Source organism: Hyperolius riggenbachi, chromosome 10 (genome assembly GCF_040937935.1).
Source record: "Hyperolius riggenbachi isolate aHypRig1 chromosome 10, aHypRig1.pri, whole genome shotgun sequence".
Lineage (NCBI taxonomy): Eukaryota > Metazoa > Chordata > Amphibia > Anura > Hyperoliidae > Hyperolius > Hyperolius riggenbachi.
This window is the reverse complement of record NC_090655.1, coordinates 71,868,382-71,886,373: the sequence shown is the minus strand read 5'-3', so window position 1 is coordinate 71,886,373 and position 17,992 is coordinate 71,868,382. Positions and strand designations below refer to the sequence as shown.

Sequence of the window (17,992 nt, the reverse complement as noted above, 5' to 3'; positions counted from 1 at the left end):
TGAGGGATTGCAGAGTGCAGGGGGACCTTAGTGGGGTTTGGGATAGCAACAGAGGCTGGGCTGTATAGGCAGATCCAGCCTCTGTATGCAGATAACATTCTTTAAACACACCTCGGATTCTCTTTAAGGTCAGGCTTTCTTTCTTCCTCAAAGGCCTCATCTATATGATTGTTTGCTACTAGAGGCTTTTTCATATTTCCTAGGTCAGTCGGTAAGGTTAGTCACTTGGGAGTGCTGTTGAATAAAATGTTGCAGAAATATCTGATGCTAAGCGTTTAGAAACCAAATGAGCAGGAAGGCACCCAGGAGCCCCGTCTTGTGTCACCAACAAAGGTATAGTGAATCCTGGCACCAAAAAAAACCAGACTACCTGTTCTGTTTTTGTTTTTTTGTACAGGAGCAGACATGTGGGGATGCGATTAGACTTTGTGCACTCATTTTTAGGAGCCTACTGAGGTTTTTTTTTTTTTTTTTTCAGAACCCCCATTATGGATAACAGTCAGTTTTTCTCGGATAGTGAGCCTATATAACCGTTGGCCTTACCACCATGTTTAGTGTACTACAGCCCAGCACACGTTTTCTTCAAATTCAGAATAGTTTATATCCGTGTTCCTCAACATGATTACATGTACCCCTTTATGAAAGATGGGGTTTCTTGAGTACCACCTATTGTGAATAACATCATTTCTTGTACCCCCTGACACGTTTATCAAAGCTTTTCAAAGATTCCTTTGTGCTTTTTATGAACTAAAAATACCCTTTCTGGCTGATTTAAATATGTTTTTATTATTATTATTATTATTATTAATAAAAAATATAGATTTGTGTTTTCTTTATCTCATTCCCACTGAAATAGATTGACATTGGTGTTAGACTGGTGTTAAGAACCGAATTTGAATATGGTACAGCGTGAACCTGAAGAATCATCAGTTTGGGTTCTGGCCAGCCAATAAGCAAAATAACTGGGCTACTGTGGCCAATGTGCGAAACAAATAGTTTTCAGACTTTAGGCTGGCCAGAATGGGAAATGGTGAGCTAGCCGGCCAAGTCTCAAACAAAGCCAGAATTGCACAGGTTTCAGCAGGGCTGTGGTATCAGCTTTACCTGGCTTCTGCTTCTCCCCCTGCCTCTTGCGACCTCCTCTTATCCCTGTCTTACAGGACAGTCCATCGTGTGTGTGTGTGTGTGTGTGTGTGTGTGTATGCAGGAGAGGTGTCTCTGCGGGCTCCTTTTTGCAGCCTGTGTTGCTGCTGGTATTTGCTGCCGTAACACAGACTATGCATTGAAAGCTGGAGAAACGACGCAAACACAGGAGGGGAGGGAGTAAGCACAGCTGGACGGGGGGCCCTGTATATTTCCTCCCTGCAGACAGATGTAAGAGGACACAGCCTCCCGCTTCTTGCATTCAGGATCTGGGTGTGACATATATTAAGAAAAAAAGTGTACCGTATATATATCGACTTTTAGTAACAGTTGCATTTACCTTACAATACATGTGGGTGGTTAACAAACCATGTAAAATATCTGTGTCAAAATCTTAGAGCTGAAATTCCATATTGTCCATATTTATTTGGAGAATTTGCGCTGCCAGTAAACCAGATAAGTGGACATTTCATCCCTGTTGTCTGATAGCCGGGATAGATTTTGTAGATATGCTTTTATTCATCTGTATGGATTACTAGGATGCTTTCTGCCATCTTGCAAGGCGCCGGTAACATTTAGTCTGCGCGGAATTTGTAATCATGGAAAAGAGATGGAAGATAAAGCTAGTTGGTATGTGCAGACGCGAGCTTCTGCTTTTATTTCTTCCCCGGTGGAAATATCCTACTGTGAACACTGACAGTTTTATGTGGTGTTTTTTTTTGGGACTCGAGACTGCTGAAGCCTCAAGGGATTATTGCAGGCAGACTCGAAGGTCTGCTCCGTAATGTCGATAAAATGGGTAAAAAAAATAAAATCCTACAGAGCAACATTGACTTTAAAGCGAGGATCAAAATACCTGTTGTGTTTGACGATTGGCAAGTGTTTGTGCGAGGGTTTATGGGAATCCTTTTTTTGAAGTTGTAAAGTGCACAGAGCGGAGCAGAAAAGAGTTGTACAATTTAACAGGGATTTTTTTTTGGCCTTAAAACCGCTAAAGGCTGGAGTCGCTAGACCCTATTTCATCTGGGTAATGGCACTCGAGGATGTTCTGTGTTAAGTGTAAGAGATGAGAGAAGAGAGAAGATGAAACATTGGCTTGTGTGCAGTGAGCCAGTGAGTGCAGTAGAGTTTTGCTGAATGCAAATAGGACCTGCTGTTGAAGCAAAAAGGTCTCATAGGAAGGGCTAATACCACATTGCCAAAAATAATGGATGTGCCTTTGGAATGATCCAGAGGTTTAAAGTGGAACTTGACCGAAAAATGGTAGTGAAGTGAGAAGTTAAAAAATTTAAAGAGAGACCTGGAAATGATTGATCTTCGCCAAGTAAATTCGTTCATATTGTTTGATCCACAATCAGCCTGCACGTCATCATCTTTACTACTGGCAAACATGGAAAAAACTAGACCGCATCAACTGCCATTATCTATAACCACACCCACTAAACATGTGATAGGCTGAAAGGCTGTTTCCTAAATATGCCCAGAGGGAGATGCTGGTTTCTGGGCAGTTAGGAACAGCTGTCATTTCCTATAATACAACAAGGTTCACATGTTCATGGCATCGCCCTGTGGGAGATGTTTCACCACAATATCAGCCACATAACCCCCCAACCGATGATCTATAAGGTACATCAGCCACTGATTGGGATGATGTTCAGTCCTGGGTTAAAGTTTCTCTTTAAAGAGACTCTGTAACAAATTGTTTATCTTTATTTCTTCTATGCTATAAGTTCCTATGCCTTTTCTAATGTGGTCTGGCTTACTGCAGCTTTTCCTAATTGCACAGTAGCTGTGTTATCTCTGTTATATGATCTAAACTTCTCTCTATAGTCGGCACAGTCAGGCTGAGGCAGTCAGACTGGAATGTGCAGGGCTGCTTGTGATTAGCTAGAAGCTGTACACACCCCCTGCAGGCTCTTTGTGACTAACACACTCTGCTTAGCTGAGCCTATTAGAAGCTGGTTAGTTTGTTTGTAAACACTGCCTAAAACTGGCAATTACAAGCCAGGTTTGCAGCAGAGAATGGCAGAAACAGCACAGAGGGGACCAGGAGCACATAATGAATAGAATGGTATGCTTTTTATTGTAAGAATTTCAGAGTACAGATTCTCTTTAAAGTGGAACTGAATGTATACCCCTCCTTTGATTTCATGCTGTTGCAGTCCTTTAACCTAGATTAACACTTAACCACGATTCAACCTAACAGTATCTCACATAAAGTGAGTACACCACTCACACTTTTTTGTAAATATTTTATTATTTTGTATGTTTTTCATGGGACAACACTGATGACATGCCACTTTGATAGAATGTAAAGCAGGCAGTGTACAGCTTTTATAAGAGTGTAAATTTACTGTCCCATCAAACCTACTCAACACAAAACCATTAATGTCTAAACCTCTGGCAACAAAAGTGAGACTGCCGATAGTTAAAATGACGCCACATTTGTGGCTGCCTAAACCTGACACAGCGTAGTAACGCCAGCGACTCCCGAGCATGGACGCAATAGCACATCCCCGCCGGCAAAGATCCGTGTGTAGGCCAGGAGCAGTTTTCATTGGCTCCTGACCGTCTGATCACTGTGAGCCAATCGCAGTGATCAGGATGTGAAAAAAAGAAATCCTAAATCAGTTTAAAAAATGTCAAAATTGTGCCCAAAGCGTCAATATTTTGTATTCCCTCCATTATTTTCAACCACAGACTTAGCTTTCTTGGGCATAGACTTCACTGGAATCCTCCACCACTCTTCCATAATGTCTTCAAGAAGTCTGTGGATGTTGGAGACCTTGTACTCCTTACGTTTTGAGGATGCCCCAGAGATGCTCAGTAGTTTTTTGGCCTGGAGACTTGCTTGGCCAGTCTAGCACCTTTACCTTCAGTTTCTTTTAACAAGGCAATGGGTGTTTTAGAGGTGTGTTTGGGGTCGTTATGTTAGAATCCTGCCCTGCAGCCCAGTTTCCAAAGGGAGGTCGATCACCCTCTGCTTCAGTAAGTCACAGTAAATGTTTGCATTCATGGCTCCCTTCCTGAACTGTAGCTCCCCAGTGCCGACAGCATTTATGCCACTCCCACCGCACTTCTTAACTGTAAGCAAGACAAACTTGACTTTGTACACCTCGCCTAGTTGCTACCACACACACATTAACACCATCTGAACCAAATAAGTTTGTTGGTCTCCTCAGACCACATAACATGGCTCCAGTAATCCATGTCCTTAGTCTGATTGTCTGTCTGCAGTAAATTGTTTGCTGACTTTCTTGTGCATCAACCAGGGAAACATCTAAACAGTGAACAGTTAATAAAAGTCTGAAACGTATGGAAAAGCTGGGCAGAGTCCTAAAAATCCCATTAACAAGAAGCGTCTGAAATTGTAATACTGTCCATGACTTTGTTTGGGGGCATTGCTGGCTGATTTCAGATGTCCTCGCAGCTGGAAAATTTCAAGTAGAATGTCTTCACCAGACAAGTCTTCACAAGTTGTTGTCGGAATTGGAAGTAGCTACTGAACATTCTCGTTTTTCTACTAATATCAGAAAAAATTGGCCGGAGGATGGGAAACCCTGACATAATTTGATCCATTGCTTTAGAACTAGTATCCAGCTTTTGTTGAGAAAAATTGAGGACCAGAGGTCCCCTTTTTATCTCCTGTTAGCAGTGTGTCACTATCATATCTTGTCCCCCTTTTTTTTCCTGGCATTTTACTTAAAATGCAGTTTCCGATACATTTTGAATAGTTCTTGGAACTTTTTTGAAAATTAAGTTAAAGAACTGTAACCAAGGATTGAACTTCATCCCAATCAGTAGCTGATACCCCCTTTCCCATGAGAAATCGTTTCCTTTTCTCAAACCGGTTATCAGGGGTCTCTGTATGGCTGATATTGTGGTGAATCCCCAATCAAAGTGTAATGTCAGCACCTAGGTACTGACTTCACACTGTGGGAGCCGTATTGCATTGTGGTAAATAACCTCTGTTTCCAACTGCCCCGAAAAAAAAGCAGCATCTCCTTCCACAGAGATCACCTGCCACCTTTGTAGTGAGCAGGAACATCAGTTGTTCTGAGTGCTCTGCAGCACAGTGCTGCATAACATCCTAGCCTAGGCTAACCATCAAGGGGAGGCATTTAGATGATGAAAACAAAATAATTAATGTGAAAAATTATCCTGTAAATTTTTTACATTCTGCTATATGTCATTATGGTTTATTTTTCAAGTGAACTTGAGATGTGCTGTGTGGCTCAATTTATAATTACCTGGGGCTTCCTCCAGCCCACTGAGGTGCTTGAAGTCCCTCGACGTCCTCCGCGGCCGCTCTGTTCTCTCAGAATTCCTTGCAGTAATTAGGCTGGAAGTGCTGTACTGCGCAGCGCGGCCGGGCACCTGTGCCCAGGAGTGTTCTGCACCTGTGCTGAAGACCGCGACTGAGACAATGGAGTGGCTGGGGAGGACGTCTAGGGACTCCCAAACACCTCATAGGGCTGGAGGAGGCCCTGAGTAATCATAAATTGGGCCACACAGTTCATCTCTGGTATTCTTGTGCTCTGTTTTTCAAAAAATATTTCTGTTTTTTTTATTTTGGCTGTTTGGAAAAGTTTTTGTGTCACAAGTTAATGTTTCAGCATGGGAAAAAAGAGAACCCCCCCCCCCCCCAAAAAGGAAAAAATAAAATAAAATAAATCACTTATAGCACTGAGCAACACCCGAGCTTATCCTCTTTTTTTTTTTTTTTTTTTTTTTTTTTTTTTTTTTAAATGTTTTTGGGGGATCATATAGTAGTTGTACTGTTGAAAATTGCATTTTGGAAATGGTTTTTACTGCCTGTACAAATTCAAAATGAGCGCTCCATGTTTTCTGAGAAGGCCTTTTCATTCTTTCACCAGCCATCTGTAGCATATTCCATTGTTAGTTTCAGATTGAACAGAGTTAATTTTTTTTTTTTTTATCCATCATTCCCAAAAATATCAGGCATGACAGAACACTTCTATTCTACAACATAGAGAAATCCACCCTGTATGTATTTAGAGAGTTTAACCTGTCTGTTGATGTATCTTCTATTTCCTTTCTGAGCCTCATGGCGCACTGAACTGCCCTCAGCCAATCAGCACGGAGCAGGAATGTGTGAGGGGGAAGAATGGGGGATAAAAAGCTTCCCTCTCCCCGGCAATGTACGAGAAAAGAGCCAGGATGACTGAGCCAAGATTCATTACAGCAGAAACATTTATGATGATTTTGGACTGCTCGCAATGCATGGCCAGGATGTAGACTGCATAATAAGTACAGAGCAGTGGGTAATAGGAATTTGATTGTATGGCTGAAAATCCCGCTTTGAAGAAAATCTGACCTGGATTTGACGTTTCATTTTCATTGTTCAGGTTAACCTCTATTCTGCATAAATGAGTGATCATCACCTTTTAGTCTTTCTCTTGTGATTAAGCTACTATAAGAAGCTACACGGTGACATCCAGATACTGCGGATTGTCCTCAGTTGATGTCAGTTTGTCCAAGTCATTTCCTATTCTGGCACCTTTATTGTTCTTTCCAGGGAAAGAAATAGCTCTTGTATGCAAATAGATCCATTGTTAATTGATTATCTAAAGATCAGAGGTGACACTCTAATTTCTGCCGTATATTCCCGAAGACTAGTAAATGTCACCCGTTAAATTGATCTGAGAGGGTTATTAATGACCTTGGTAATGTAAGCCAATCTTCACCCGGCAGGTGAAGGTATGTATCGCTACACCACTTATTACCAGATTAATATTTATAATGTATCTAATTTTAGCCGAATGGTAATAAACTTCATAATTCATTTCGGCAGTTTGATGGCCCACGCGTTATGTATAGTTCTATTTTCCCATCACATTTATATTCCCATCGCTGTTTTCTACATAGAATATTGCATAAAAGCTCAGAACATTTGTGAAGGATAGTTTTTTTGTTATACCTACAAATAAGCAGAACTTAAAGAAAACCTGAAATGAAAATAAACTTATGAGATAATTGTATGTGTATTACAGCTAAGAAATAGAACATAAGTAGCAAAGAAAAGAATCTCCTATTTTTTTTTCCAGTACAGAAAGAGGTTAAAAAAACAAACAAAAACAAACTTAAGTTATCTATTCAAAAGAGCTTCTCTGAGCTCTCCGACCCACTGGTTCAAATACAGTCCTGTTTTCTGAAACACTTAAACAGCAAAGAAAAAGTGAGACAGCTTGAGATAATGTTTCACTGCAAGAATGTTCAAAGGGTCATTATTTTTGCTTTGTTTTATAGTTTTAAAAGACAGAGGCCCATATGCAACATTTTCTCCTAGGAGAGTTTTTCATCCTCTAAAGTAATTTTTCTGCACTTTGCAATTGTTGAAGTACAAAAAAATGGTGACCAGTTACTATCAAAATAATTTTGAGCATTTTATGGCTTGGTGGTGGTGTAAAAGGCATTTTATTGACATGTTGTGAAAATATCACCTAGCAAAAAAAATCAGGAGAAAAGTGAATTTGCATTTGGGCCCAAGTGGGGTTTTAAAACTGCAACTGTGACCGTATGATGCACAATTATTAAAGTGTAATTGTCTGGCATAAAATCAAAAAGCAATTATTTATTTTTATCTGGGAAAAAAGTAATAAGGATGCTAACCAGGCAATCCAAAAGTTTTTTTTTTAAAAATCACCATTACTTTTCTTGTTGATAAATGATCATTCCCTAGTTTACAAGACTCTTATTTGGTACACAAAAAGGAAGTTGCAGGGCATGCTGGGTTGTCCTTTTTTTGCTTGTCTACTTCCCCTCAGACTTAACTAATGCAGCCTGATTGGCCGCTTTCCCTCCTGTTTTCTCCTCCCACACCTCTGTTCCTCTCTGATTAGCCAATATTTCTCATGCTGAGACAATACACTTTATTGCAGAGTTGGGTGGGAGTTCCTGAAGACTTGGAGGAGGGCAGGCAATACATACACAATCAGGCAGAGGAGAGATAGTAAGGGAGGAAATGACATTAGGATTGGCTTCAAGATAGACACAGATAAAATGGAGAATCCTAAGAAGTATTTTCTCTTTTTTACTATTGAAAAATCACTAAAATCAAAATGTGGACAGTGCAATACATGTTATGTAAGTAGAGCAAGTATTTATCTACTTATATATATGGTTTTTTTTCTGAGATGGTATGGCTGACAGCTCCTCTTTAAAAAACAAAACAAAAGCTAAAAGCACTTTTTTTTTCTTTGCTACTAATGTTCTATTCCTTAGCCGTACTACACATGCAATTCATTATTTCCATAAGTTGTTTTTTCCGCTTCAGGTTTGCTTTAAAGAGAATCTGTATTGTTAAAATCGCACAAAAGTAAACATACCAGTGCGTTAGGGGACGTCTCCTATTACCCTCTGACACAATTTCGCCGCTCCTCGCCGCATTAAAAGTGGTTAAAAACCGTTTTAAAAAGTTTGTTTATAAACAAACAAAATGGCCACCAAAACAGGAAGTAGGTTGATGTACAGTATGTCCACACATAGAAAATACATCCATACACAAGCAGGCTATATACAGCATTCCTTTTGAATCTCAAGAGATCATTTGTGTGTTTCTTTCCCCCTGTTCTCATGCACTGAAGTTTCAGGCTGCTCGTTTCTTCCTGCAAACAGCTTTGCCCTTGTCTGTAATTCTTCAGTATGTGAAAGCCCAGCCAGCTCAGAGGACGATTTATCCAGCTTGTAAAAGATAAGAGAGGAGAGAAGCTGCCCTAATCTAAATAATACACAGGCAGTGTGCATAGAGGGGCCTGGAAGGGGGAGTTCATAGCAGAACCACAACACTGAAGAACTTGGCAGCCTTCCAGACACAGGCTGACAAGTCTGACAAGGGAAAGATACATTGATTTATTACAGAGACTGTGATACCGTCTTTCCCCGAAAATAAGACAGTGTCTTATATTAATTTTTGCACCAAAAGATGTGCTAGGGCTTATTTTCAGGGGATGTCTTATATTTCTATGAACACACATGTTCCTGTGCTGTGTGTCCTCCTGACCTCACCTACTGTAACACCTTTTCCTCTGCTGGATCCACCTCTTCTGTGCCACTTTTTTCCCCTTCAGGCAGGGAACACACTTGACTGTTTTCGTGCGCGTTTTCTGCACAGAAAGACTGAGAACTGATGTTAATCAATGGGCTAGTTCAGACTTAATATGTTGTTCGCGTGCAGAAAAAAAACTGACATTCTGCATGACGACTGTGCACGTTTTGTCAGTTTTCTCTATCAATTACATCAGCTGCTATGAAAAAACGTGCGCGTTTTCCTGCATGGAAACACACTTGGTGTAGAGAAAAACACACGCAGAGAACTAAAAGACAAGTGTGTTACCTGCCTTAGTGTCCCCTCTGTACCTGTGTCCTCCTCCTCTATCCCCTGTCTTCCTGTGTCTGGTGTCTACGTGCCCGCAAGACTATGGGCTCCAGTGATAACAAAAGTTTCTATATTTTTCCTCCCTACTGCCGCTAGGGCTTATTTTCAGGGTAGGGCTTATATTTTGAATATGCTCAAAATTCCTACTAGGCCTTACTTTCAGGGGATGTCTTAACTTCAGGGAAAGAGGGTAGTAGAAAGTGCTGCAGTAAGCCAGAACAGATTAGAATAGCTTTTGGAACTTGAAGGATGATAAAAAACAGGATGCAATTTTTGTTACGGAGTGTCTTTAAGGAGAACCGTTAATAGGCTTAACCTGCACTTTTGAAACCTGTCCAAGTTAGTATTTAGTTTATTTTCAGGGTATACACTTCCCAAGAGGCAAGTAGCCAGTGGCCATAAAGTGTAAGCCTATGTGATGAGCGTGTTAAATGAGGTCTCTTGTTTAGTCTCTCTGTTAGCCAGAAGACAGAATGATGGATGCACACAATTATCAAGATTAATATAGGAGTATGATGCTTATTTACAGAAAATGTAAAAGATGTATGATTCATTTAAACGCAAAAGAGTAAATGTTCTTTTTCTCAGTTCCCAATAGCCTTTATGAAGTCTGGCATTCATTTTCAGCTTTCACCAGGCAATACAGCAATCCTAGACAATCCAACCTATTTGCCTTTTACTTACAAACTGACTATAATAACTTCATAGCTTGTATACCCGGAGTAAGATTGTCTCCAAAGCAGAAATGACTGTGTACTATATTGGTTTAGGGAATTGTAGCTTAATCATGCATTGCAAGCATTTGCAGTAGCATTGTGTATCAGAGTAACCTTTTTGTTGCATAAAATACTTTACTTAAAAAGGTTTTTATCTTCATTCTCATCATGTGTTAACAGTTTTGCATTTTGATGATTTTACAAGCTTTAGCACTTGGTTTTCTCCCATCCTGCTTTGGTTGGAATAAAGATAAAACTGTTCTTTAATTAAAGGATACCGGAGCTCAAAAACGTCAGAAAAATGGGGGGGGGGGGGGGCATATGCTACTACCTGTCCTTATGCCCACTGCCACCCCATTCTCCTATCTGCCCCCAGCTGCCTAATACTGGGGACATGTCTATTTATACTGGGTAGGTGGATGCCACATACTGGGGAGAAATTGTGCTATTTAAACCGTGGAGGCTGTGATACTGGGGAGAGGGCTTATACACAAGTCAGTCACTTTTTTTTTTTCCCCTGGTTTCTAAGGGAAAAGTGGGTACCTTGGCTTTCACATGGGTTGGCTTATACGCAAGTATATATGGTATATTATATTTTTATATTTCAAGGTATCAGCGGTATTGTGCAAAATAAGGATGTTGTATGCACTCGTTCTGATTGCGTTCAGGTTATGTTAAACACTTCTAAAGCAGAACAATGTGATCCAGTAAGCCACAATCCACTATAGTGGGAAGTCTGTGAGAGGATTCTCCTCTTATGCAGATGCCCACTTGTACAAAGATAGCAGTAATAGTGTAAATCTAACTGTTAATAGACTAAGCAAATCTAACCCAAATCTAATGCTGGGAATGCACGTTACGTTTTTTGCGTTCGATTCTGCACGCGATCTATTAGCCATTCGATTTTTTTTTTTTCTGCTCAATTCTCTGATCTTCCACTCGTTTTTCTTCTCTTATTTTCCATTCACTTCTATGAGAAATCGAGCGAAAAAGAATCGAGCGGAACATCGGACATGTCGGAATTTTATCATCGAAGGCATCTATGGGAACGATTCTTCGCAAAAAATGTAACGTGTATTCCCAGCATTACAGAGGAAGCATTTGGCCCATATTCAAGCTGCATAGATTTGCAGTAACATTTGCATAATTCTGCATCAACCTAGAATGTCGTCATGTAGAAAGTTGAGACAAAACTTTGTACTACATTTTTTTTTTTCGACGTTTGTTGCTAAGGAGTATGAGGACCCTCAAATGCCTAAAGATGGCAGTGGGAAGCAAAAGTAGTTTGGTAAAAAAAAATAAAAACTTAAAATCGTGCGTGGTGTATGGAAGCAAACATTCTCAAAGGCCTACAGATTTTCGTTGCAGTCTAAGGGCCGTTTCCCTTAGCGTGGAAACCGGACCACATCTGCAGAGAATCCCCGCAGACAAATGGCGCAGGGAAACTCTGCCATAGGAAATAATGGTGCCGCCGGCCGAATCGCTAGGGCATTGCCATCAGTTTTCATGCTGAAGGCAACGAATCCCATAGCCGCGCATGGCACGGCTTCTGAGATTCGTCTGCGTACCCACAAACCAAGTGCCACCGCGCATCTCGCAGCCGTGCGTGGTGGCTAGTGGAAACGGGCCCTAAGGATTACAGTTCCTTTCACACTAGGAGCGGTAACATGTAAGTCTATGGCCTTTAGGTTACCATTCACATTAGTTAGTGTTACATTGTAATGCCTCCTGGAACATTTAATCGCAAAATGCAAAGGATTTCCCGTCAGGGGAATTAGAACCAGTGGCGCTGATAGGCGTCAAAGCGCAACTTCCCGTCGTTATGCCGTGTCGTAACGCGTGCGTGAAATAGTTTGTGCACGTTTCAGCTAGTGGGAAAGGGCCCTAAACAGTCATTGCTGCCTGAAAACTTAAATTGAGAATTCCAATACAGTAGACTCCCTTTACCAGTAGTTTACTATATCAGAATTGGTCATACATTGTACATTTAAACAGACACATTTGCTGGGACCTGAGGACTGAGTTCACTGTATCTAGAGGTTTACTATATCAGTGTTTACTATAACGAGATTCTGCTCTATTACTAAATTGGGGAATGACTTGTATAGCGTAGTGTGTAGAGGTTTTTGTGCTTTTTTTTTTTTTTTTTTTTTTTTTTTTTGTACCAAAGTTAGTTTCACTTTAAAGTCATTGGGAATCATTTGAAAAAGGAGAGGGAAGGCTCTGTCTATAGAGTCTTCCCGCTCATCTCTTGGGCCCCGTAGCAAAATTCAACCTTTTTGGTCAAATACTGCTCTCTCCGCCGCCGAAGGAAGTCTTCGGGAGCCAGAGTGCTCCATACTTCCTGAGCGCCCTCTCTTGCGCACTCGCAAGTGCCAGCATTTGTACCTGCGCAGTATGTAGCAGCCTGTCTTTGGGAGGACTCTGCTCCCGAAGACTGCTGAAGTCCCCCCGCGGCAGGGGATTCAATTGGGGAAGTTAGTGCTGCACCGAGGGCCCCGGGAGAGGAGCGGGTAGGCTCTATAGGGCCCAGAGCCTTCCTTCTCCTTAGGTAAGTATCTGGCTGTTTTTTTAAATGATTAAGCATGTGTCCAAGGGGCCCAGCAATGGCCTATTTTTCAGTAGAATGAAGCACTAATGATCTATTTCCAGTGTGGTTTGTGTAATAAAAAGTTGCATCAGTTTAGAGAGACATAACATCAAGTTGTCAGCAGTTTGACCGATGCTAATGTCTCTGTTACACAATAAGATATAATTAATCATTCAAGGTAGGCCAGGCAAGAATGCATAATTAAGCAGGAGCGAAGATTGTTTAATTAAAACCCAGTTTATTAAAGTGGCTTTATATGTGTAATTACCCAAGCTAAAAAAGCATGTTTAGTTCAATTTGTCAGGCAGCATTCCTCATTTATTTTGGGTGTAGTTTTATTGGAAAATGCATTAAAGGGACCTAACTTGCTTTCCCACTTTACTTGTGAGGTAAAGCTGTGGATCCGTTACCCCATTTTTTTTTTTTTTTTTTATCTATTAAGGTTTGTTTAAAATGTTATGAATTTTTAACTGTTATGTATATTTACTTTATAACCGTTTTGTTGTTGCTGCTAGGTGTATGTGGCTTTTCAGTCGATGTTGATCGTCATTGTTGGCGCCGTACCAGAATATCAGATTGATGAAGAGGGCCTCAGCTATGAAGAGATTATCAAGCATGTTCGTTATTCTAACAACTTTACGTCCATAGTATCTGAGGTAAGCAGCCTATTTTAGGGAACCTGAAGCAAATGTAACGCCATGTTTAAAAGCTGACTTCTTAAAGAGACACTGAAGAGAAACTAAAATTATGATATTATGAATTGGTTGTGTAGTATGGATAATTACTAGAACATTAGTACCAAAAGAAAATATTCTTTATTAGTGTCAAAATTGCCGGCAAAACACTCAGCCTGGCTCTTCTACTGACTACATATGCTATTACTCTGTTGTTATTGCCTTATGAAGTGGGATCAAACCTGCGAAACGTGTGGCATATTTGGAGTTCATAAATAAAATATATTGACTGTCTTTACTACAGTCGTTGTGTGTACTTGGAGGAGGTAAGTCCACCACTACCTCCTCTATTTACCAAGAATTTGGTTTTTAAAGTGAACCTCCGGACTAAAAATCGACTCAGCAGCACTGAAAAGGCCTAGTGTTTCTTTAACAGTTTCACAGCATCAGAACTTTGTTTCTCTTATCCAAGCCTCATTTTTAGCTGCACAGAAGAAAACTGCCCGGGCTTTTTTCCCCTGATGCTGTGCAAAGCATGATGGGATTTCTGATGTTGTTGCTGTCGTTCTGCTGTTTTGGTGCAAATGTTTTTTTTTTTTTTTTTTTTTTTTTTTACATTTTGAATTTGACATTTGAAGCCTAGCGTGTGCAGCTGGGAGGGGTTATCAGGACACAGGACAGTTGGAACTGTGTCTCATGCTTCTTGTCACCTCTTTTCAACCAAAAAGATGGCTGCCCCCATGACAAAGATGGCAGCCCCCATGAATCACAAACATTTGCCTGTTCTTGTAAAACAGGGTGGGTAAAAAAATATATTACCTATCTATTCTAATTAACATAACTAATGTAACTTAATGACAGTATGTTTGTTTAGGCTGAAGTTCCCCTTTAAGCTCATTTAGCTTCCTTTTATCCTTTTGGCACCTCTGTTCTCCTGCATAATATTGAGTCCACCCTGGGTGGAGGGTTGAACCCCCCCCTTTTTCTCATCTACAGAGAGCGACTTCTTATTCCTGAGTGGGGTCAGGAAAATCTCCCCACCTGCCTTTACAGTGGTTGCCTAATGGTAACCCTGGTTTGTGAGTATTAATATTTACTCTATCTAGTAACCATTTACCAGTACATATTACACTATTGGGGCTCTTGGTGTTCCTTGTTTTTATCTTGTTAAAAATATTAGACTTGTGTCTATGCTCCTATTATTTCTTTGCTGTACTACACATACAAACATTTCATATTTTTTTTTCACTTCAGTGTCTCTGTAAAACATGGTGAAACTGTACAAATAAGGCACCAGACTATACCGTATGTATGTGTATATCTATATATATATATATATATATCTCTCTATATATCTATATCTGTCTGTGTCTGTCTATCTATATATCTATATTTCTCCTAATGCACCTCCGGCGTGTGGTATATTTTGAAACTGGGAATGGCACAGGTGCGATATCATAATCTGAGCAGTACAAGCGTGATTCCTTTCAAACTTTTTTCCCTTTGCTATCAGTCTTAGGTGGCAGGCTGAGAGTATTGAAAACCCAGGCAGAGGTCTGTGCAGGCGGCAGGCAGAGAGTAGTCAAAACCCAGGCAGAGGTACCCAGGCAGAGAGTAGTCGGAAGTGTTTCTAGTCACGTGACGCGTGTGGACCGCATCGTGGGAGGCGCCGAGGGACGGACCTATGAAGACGTCAGATAGGTAAGGTTAACCCACCCCGTGATTTGATTTAACCAGATGAAATCCGGATATCAACTATCCGGATTTTATCCGGTTCCAAAGTTGAGCAGCCCTAATATTGTTAACATCCTGTGATTTCAAATGAGCTTATTTGCCAACTCTCCATAGCAGTCAGGTGACATGGGGGGAGATCAAATTACAGCTTGTGATTAGAGACAAATGAGGAGGAATTAGACAGGCTAATCTCTATATACATGCGGTCAGCATTTCTCTCTGTTTACCTTCTGTCCTGTGCAGCAGATCGGGGTCCAGATGGGGGGCATCAGACAGGCTAAATTCTCTATATACATACAGGGCACATTTCTCTGTTTTCCTTCTGCCCTGTGCAAAAGTTCAGGTCCACTTTAAATTGTTGTCACGCCACACCGTGGCTCTGCTGTCCTGGTTAGCCGCTGTCTGTGAACCTCTTTGCATTGTGGGAAATAGCGGTTTCCAACTGCCAGAAAAGCAAGCAGCATCTCCTTCCACTGACATCGCCTGCCAATACTAAAGATGTCACCATGTGGTGAATGTCAGAATGTAAATCAGGGAGAGGAAAGATTTTACAACGTGCAAACACTGACTAAATAATTTATACATAATTATTGTAAAAATGAAGCACTTTTTTTTTTATTACATTATTTTCACTGGAGTTCCTCTTTAAACAGTATTTTCTTTATAATAGTTCCTATTACATCCCCATTATGTGACCGAGTCTTATATGTCTCCCTTTTGGTTGCCCCATTAAGGTTTTCGCCCAATCTAAGTCCCCCTATAGCACTGATCCTTATAGTGCCTCCATGTAATGTATGCCACTCCCTATGCAGTATCTACTTATGTGGTGGTCCATTTGTTACCTTATGGTGGTCCTTGTACTGTACCCATCTTATAGTGACTCCCGTGCCTTGTCTTCATACATTGACCCTGGTATTGTACCTACAATTATTTTCCCTGGTGGTTCCCAACTCTACGTTATAGTTTTCCCTGGTGATCTAGTAGGCTCCCTTTTTCCTTATATATTTCCTTGGTTGTCTAGTGGTCTTCCCTCCCCATGCTGAAATCAGCAGTTGGAAGTATGATGGGCAAGTATTTGCTCACCTCTCTCCATGCCAGTAATGATCAGTGCTCCGTTATCTGCACTACAATGAGCCGCCTTCAGCCAAGTGTACTGGGTTGCAGCCTGATGACTTCATCAGACAGGGCCCCAATACATGGAGGAGGCTGGCTGTAGTGCAGCATATAGGAAAGTGGTGTTCATTGGTGGAAAGGGAGACAAGTGAGATGATACTTACCTCGGCATCTCTTCCGTTTGCCAACAGGTTCATTTGCATATATGGCTCCATTAAAACAACATATTTTATGGCGTTAAGCTGGCCTTTAGTGATGATCATAATGTGCTCATTTATGATCTTGTGGCGAATCAGGCCTTTCTAGCTTACCAAAATTTCCTCTGAGATAGACCCAGTGATTCGTCATGCAGTTGCTTTCTAGCCATGGGCAAAACTTGGGCAGTACGGCTCCAAAATTTTTGACAGCACGCGTGGAAAGGGCGTCTGAGCAAATCATTTGCCCCCGGATGCACAGCAAGCCCCAGCAGCCAATGTGAAGACATACAACAACAGGCACTGTATAACCAGAAAGACAAAGAATTTCATATAGTAAAATAAACCAATATACTCACTTTAGAGAAAATAGATCAATCTTTACTAACATATCCTAATAAAGACGATTAAAACCAAAAACAGCATTGGGCAGCGGTAAGGTGATTGATAGTTCTCTGGATTTTGTGCATTCATCCCCTATGACCCTTAGACATTGCTGTATTCTGGACATGCAGGGTTTTATTATTTACCCCTGGTCTACTCACCGGCGATGCGTATGCCTAATATGGTGTGTATGATCATGTGTGCAAAATGCCCCAAAGGAATTTATGTGGGAGAATGAACCTTCCCAGGTTCACCATTAACGGGAAAAAACAAAACAAGACAAAAAAAAGAATGGGCTTGATTCACTAAGACAAATAGCATGCCTTATCAAAGTTAGCACGCCTTATCAAAGCTAACACGCCTTAACAGAGTAGCATTGCAAACTTATGCCTGCTAATTGGCAATGATGAGAGCACGACTCATCCTGCCCTGAGCCCCTGCGGGTTCGTATCGCTTGCTTTGCTACTCTGATAAGGCATGTTAAAATTGATAAGGCTTGCTAACTTTTTGATTAGGCATGCTATTTGTCTTAGTGAATCAAGCTCAATATGTTGATCTACCATTGCCTACACACTTCTGCTCTCATGGCCACAGTTTGAGGATCATCTTGTAACTGTATTAATGGGTGGCTTCAAATTGCACAACAAAAGACTAATAAGAGAGACAACATGTATATATTGGTTCAAAACTGTAGATGTAGATTTACATTTCTTGTGCAGATATGATGGGTTTTAGATCCCACTTTTTTTTTTTTTTTTTGTGTGCCATAATTCTTTTTGCTTCTTGTGCTGGCTGGTTAGAAGGGTTTTAAATTGTACAATTTTCTTTAGCCTATAACAAGTATTGTAAGTAGCCTGACCAAGTTACGTTTGAATGAGTTAAGATGTCTCCTCATCACACTGTGTCTGTGGAATGTGATGTTCTAGCAAACAAGTGGTCTTATGTTTTGCTCGTAAATTAGCTAGCATCCCTGTAAGACACTATTGATGTTGTGATTTGGCATCCAATGACCTGTATTGCAGAACAATATATCTCCTTTTTAATGT

The 17,992-nt window shown here is 40.8% G+C and overlaps 1 protein-coding gene across 4 annotated transcripts in view; it reads left to right on the top strand.

Moving 5' to 3' along the window:
* Positions 1-17,992, top strand: part of LOC137533983 (solute carrier family 22 member 15-like) — a 538,432-nt gene that overhangs the window by 34,695 nt on the left and 485,745 nt on the right. For all 4 annotated transcript variants that reach the window (XR_011024265.1, XR_011024264.1, XM_068255310.1 and 1 more), the window contains exon 2: positions 13,363-13,503. Coding sequence is in view for 2 of the 4 variants with exons in the window: in XM_068255310.1 (XP_068111411.1) it covers positions 13,363-13,503 (141 nt within the window). In the remaining 2 variants the exon portion in view is untranslated. The remainder of the gene's footprint in view (positions 1-13,362; positions 13,504-17,992) is intronic.